Genomic DNA, 5,227 nt, shown 5'->3' with positions numbered 1-5,227 from the left:
TATACATTTACATTTTCATACTTGTTCTTTTTTTTTTTTTTCAGTTGCCAAAATCTTCTGGAGTCAATTGCATTTTATTACTAGATGTATGCTCAATACATGAAAAGAACTTGTGTATTTCAATCAGTATGAAGAAGCAATGAGCGTTATCCTTATAACAACTGAGAAGCAGAAGAAATGACAGCTCAGCTGAACAAACTCATGCACTAGAAGATGCAACCATATTAAAAGAGGGGCTTAAGAGTCTCTCTACAAAATTATAATCTTATAAATCGCTAAACTGAAAGTCTTTTATCAGTCCTGATCATGACCAAATCTCAATGTTGATATTGCTGACCAGGATACTCTCTCTTCCTTGAGTTTCCATGACACTTACAATAATAGTGAACATATATATATATGCAGGCACTGTGCTAAGCAATTTCAAGTACCTAATCTGATCCTCACAACAACCCTGGGAGGCAGATGTTATATTATCCTCAGAGATGAAGAAATTGGGTTTTCTCAGCTAGAGTCACACAACTAACAAGTATCTGAGGTTGGATTTGAACTTGGGTCTTACTGACTCCAGATCCAGAACTCTATTCACTCTATTCACTCATTTTTTGATCATTGCTTTTTAACATCAAGTCAGTTTTGGCAATTAAAATCCAGGAACTTAATAGGTTGACAAGCTGGGCTAAGCCTTTTTTGTTTGTTTGTTTGTTTGTTTGTTTTTTTAACTTTTTATTGACAGAACCCATGCCAGGGTAATTTTTTACAGCATTATCCCTTGCACTCACTTCTGTTCTGATTTTTCCCCTCCCTCTCTCTACCCCCTCCCCCAGATGGCAAGCAGTTCTTTACATGTTAAATAGGTTACAGTATATCCTAGATACAATATATGTATGCAGAACCGAACAATTCTCTTGTTGCACAGGGAGAACTGGATTCAGAAGGTATAAATAACCTGGGAAGAAAAACAAAAATGCAAGCAGTTTATATTCATTTCCCCGTGTTCTTTCTTTGGGTGTAGCTGCTTCTGTCCATCCTTGATCAATTGAAACTGAATTAGCTCTCTTTATCGAAGAGATCCACTTCAGTTATTAAAAAATAAAAAATTTAAAAACAAAAATAAATAAATAAATAAATAATGAAATAAATAAAAAATTTAAAAAATAAAAAATAAAAATAATAAAAAATAATAAAATAAATAAAAATTTAAAAAATAAAATTAAAAAAAAGAAGAAGAAGAGATCCACTTCCATCAGAATACATCCTCAAACAGTATCATTGTTGAGGTATATAATGATCTCCTGGTTCTGCTCATTTCACTTAGCACATACTTGTTCTTAAGGAAAGAATCTAGATTCAAGGAGACCACTTAGGAGGCTCCTCCAATAGTCTAGGTAAGAGATGATAAGAGCCTGGGCTACATGATTCTATTGTGACTAGAGAAGACTCCAAATATAAAAGATGCTAAAGAAATGGAACTATCAAGATTTGGCAACTGACTGAATCAGACAAGGTGATGGTGGTAGGATAATGATTGAGAATGCTTCTTGGGGGAAATCAGATGGTGCAGTGGATACAGCACCAGCCCCAAAGTCAGGAGGACATGAGTTCAAATATGATCTCAGATACTTAACACTTCCTAGTTGTGTGAACCTGGGCAAGTCACTTAACCCCAATTGCACAGGAAAAAAAAAAAAGAATGATTCTTAGGCTTTGAAGTTCAAGTAACTTAAGGAATGGTGATTTCCCCTTTCCTTACCTCGCCAAATCTCTTTGGAGAGAGGTTGTAGATTAAAGGTACTGAATAAAATTTACCTTTTCAAATACATTGTGTGAATATGTTTTACTGACTATAACTTAGTACAAGGGAGGATTTCAAAAGAAAAAAGGAAGAAAAAGAAATACTAAAAATATACACAGGAGCACAAAAAGTTCAGAAGTAGATACAAACAGGGAATACAGGCAGTATCATGTTAATGGTTCAATTTAATGTACATGTTAAAAATTCAACGTATATAATATGGAAGTTTACAATTTCACATAAAATCATTGCTTTTTGTTCTTTTTATAGAGAATTTTTCTTGCTTATTGAAGTTAAAGTTCAAAAAGTAAAAAAAATAAAGTTTAAAAAATGGTGGGATTCTTGATAGAGATAGGGATGGATATTATTCTACTCACCACATCTGGATCTTCCAAATCTTTTTGAACGTCCTTAAAACTCCCCCTCTCTCACTGCCTCAAATGAAAACTTTGTCTTATGTTTTACTAAAAAACACTGAGGCTATTTGCCAAGAGCTCTCTCTTTTTCTCCTCCTCTTCTTATACCACCTACATCCTTTCTGTAACTATGTCTTCCCTTACTTCTTTCTCATATGGAGTGGTAACTCTTTTCTTTGTTAAGGCAAAACTCTCCACATCCTATTAAATCTCATTTCTCCAGCAGATGATCCCCTCTATGATCCGCAAGCTTTTATTCGTATTTAATCTCTTCCTATCTTCTAGTTGCTTTCCCTCTGCTTTCAAAATTTTTTTTTTAATTAACAAGCACTTTTTTCTCCCCTTGGAGGAGAAAGAGAAAAACAAGATCTTTGAAACAAGCATATTCAAGCAAACAAATTTCAACTTTAAATGAAATAAAAATTTAAATGAGTATCTTCTCAATAATAATTAGAAAAAACATTTTGCCATGCCATATTTATTAGAAGTTGTTTTTTTTTTAATCCTTTACTGACAAGTATGATTTAAGAAATCATGAAACCAAGAATAGCTGTGCAAGGAAAACTTAAAATTTATTTTTGAATCAAAGAAGAGGAGATATTCTAATGGGTTGTTAAGATATTTTATTTCTCTTTTTGTCTGGGGATTCCCAAGTGTCTCGGCATATCAATGGATTCCAAGTTTGGGTTTTTAAAACATTTCCAGTAACAGGAAGTCAGATGAAGGTTTCAGGTTAGAAAATTGATAGACTTGAAATTTCTTTGGAATCCAAGAGTTTGTGAGTACTTAGTCAATTTCAAAATCATATCTCAGCCATAAAATTTGTAAATTGGTTTTTAGCAGGTGGGTTCACAGCAGTAGCAGCAGCAGGCTGGACGGCAGCAAGACTGACCACAGTAGGATGGGCGGCAGCAAGAAGCCTGGGCATGATGCAGCTGGCAGCAAGATGGGGGAGTGCAACTAACCACACAACAAGATGGCAGGCAGGTTCCTTCAACTCTACAATCTGGCCGACACCACCTGGTGCGGCAGCTCTCACATCCACAGCATGGGGGTTGGTAACACCTGGTTGTGCAAGTGGTCTCACAAGGAGGTGCACAGCCAGCCCCAGAGCTGATCCCAGAGCCACCCTGTTGGCAGCAGCTGGTTCCACAGCTAGCACCACAGCTGCTTCCACAGCCACCCTGTTGGCAGCAACTAGTTCCACAGCTGTCCTGACAGCAGTTAGATCCACAGTTCCCTCCAGTAGAACAACTGGGGAAACCACAGAAGCTGGTGGAGCAGGTGTTGCAGCAAGACATGGTATCAATAAGTCTGTTTCTGTTTTACTTATGAAATGACGTTTTTTCAAATTTGCTTGAACTTGGACATTCAGCCTTTTATAAACCTCTTGGAGCTAATGTTTATGTGACAGTCAGCACTTCCATTTTATTATTGTCAAGCTTGTTCCCTCTGATCACAGGCTCATGAGCTATTTTTAAAATATTACCAAAGCAATAAAATTGGATTTGCTTTGTTGCTCAGTGAATACTCATTGTATCTTTATAACTAGAAAATGACGAGGCAGTGTCTCATCTCTCAAAGATTCTGTCATTAACATATAAGCTTTAGACTTTATTTTTCATGTGTCAATTCTTCATTTGAAAGTTTAACTGATAAACACAAGCTACTATTTTTTTATGTTCCCAAGGGAGAGATAATAAACACACTTAAGGATAGAATCAAGATCTCAAAAGTTTGAAAGTTTAGACTACTGGGTTGAAGGGGGAGAAACTTAATTTAACAGAAATAAATGTAAATTATTACACTTAGGTTAAAAAAATCAATTTCAGAAGTACTCTGTTGGGGGAGGGATAGCTAATCAGAAATAATCTTAAAGATATATCTGGAGATTGTAATGGACTACAAGTTTAGTTTACATCAATAAGTGTGACCTAGCAGTCAAAAAGTTTAATGAAATCTTGGGATGGGATGAGAAGTAGAGTTTCAGTAAGTCATCATAAATCAATAATAATAGGTAATAATCCTGCTCTGTCCTGGTTCTACTACTCATAGATTTATACTGTTCAGTTCTGGGTCTGCAATTTTGAGAACATTGATAAGCTGGAGAGTTTCCATAAGAGGACAACTGTAGCATCAGATGCTTTCCATATAAGGATTGGTCAAAAGAACTGGGATATATGTATGTAAGGAAGAGAAGACTCACGGTAAGATAAGGGGGGGAGGAGGGAGAGAAGGCAAGAACTAATAATAGTTTTCAAATATTCAAAGCATGATTATATGAAAAAGACATTCAAATTATTGTGCCATAAGAAGTAACAAAAAGGACAGTTTCTGGGGAAATTATAAAGACCACAATAAACTCACGCAGAGTAAAACATTCACAAAACTTGGAAAACAACTTATACAATGATAATAACATTTGAGAGAAAAAATATGGAAAATTTTAAAATGCTGATCAATGCAACAACAAACCACTAGACCAAAACAATGAGATGAAACATGCCATTGACTTCTTGACAGAGAAGTGATGAACTTAAAATGCAGAGAGATAACATTTTTAGATATGGCCAACAGGTCATAGACAATGTTTATTTTGTCAGACTATGTAGCTATGGATAGAGGGATTTCTTTTTTTTTTTTTTTTTTTTTTTCTTATTTGGTAGAAGTGGGAGTAATGGGAAAGATAGAAAAATAGGGGGGGAAAGTATATTTGTTTTGTAACCCAACACATTTATTTCAATATAATTTATTGCTCTGCAGTGATGCTGCTGCTCTGAATTAAAACTCAGGTACTGAACCACACTGTAAAAAAAGAAATGGTGAAAATACATTATCTTGTCTTGCTACTTTAGAAAAAAAAAAGTATTTCAATGCATAGCTTTAATGGAATAGGACTGCCATTGATTTATTGTTCCCAAAAATGAGTACTAGGGAGTACTTATAGAAAAAAATAAACAATGTAAATGTGTAGGATTAATGTAGACACTGTGAAATTTGAAAATCATAACATTTC

The 5,227-nt window shown here is 34.9% G+C and overlaps 1 protein-coding gene across 1 annotated transcript; it reads right to left on the bottom strand.

Moving 5' to 3' along the window:
• Positions 1-2,979: 2,979 nt before the first annotated feature.
• LOC127558795 (keratin-associated protein 9-3-like) lies at positions 2,980-3,512 on the bottom strand. Its single transcript, XM_051992105.1, has one exon. It carries the CDS (start codon positions 3,510-3,512, stop codon positions 3,048-3,050), a length of 465 nt encoding a protein of 154 aa, XP_051848065.1. The 3' UTR covers positions 2,980-3,047.
• Positions 3,513-5,227: the final 1,715 nt, after the last annotated feature.

The sequence above is a fragment of the Antechinus flavipes genome, chromosome 4, assembly GCF_016432865.1.
Source record: "Antechinus flavipes isolate AdamAnt ecotype Samford, QLD, Australia chromosome 4, AdamAnt_v2, whole genome shotgun sequence".
Taxonomy (NCBI): domain Eukaryota; kingdom Metazoa; phylum Chordata; class Mammalia; order Dasyuromorphia; family Dasyuridae; genus Antechinus; species Antechinus flavipes.
Note: the sequence above shows the minus strand (reverse complement) of the source record. Positions and strands in the feature narration are given on the sequence as shown.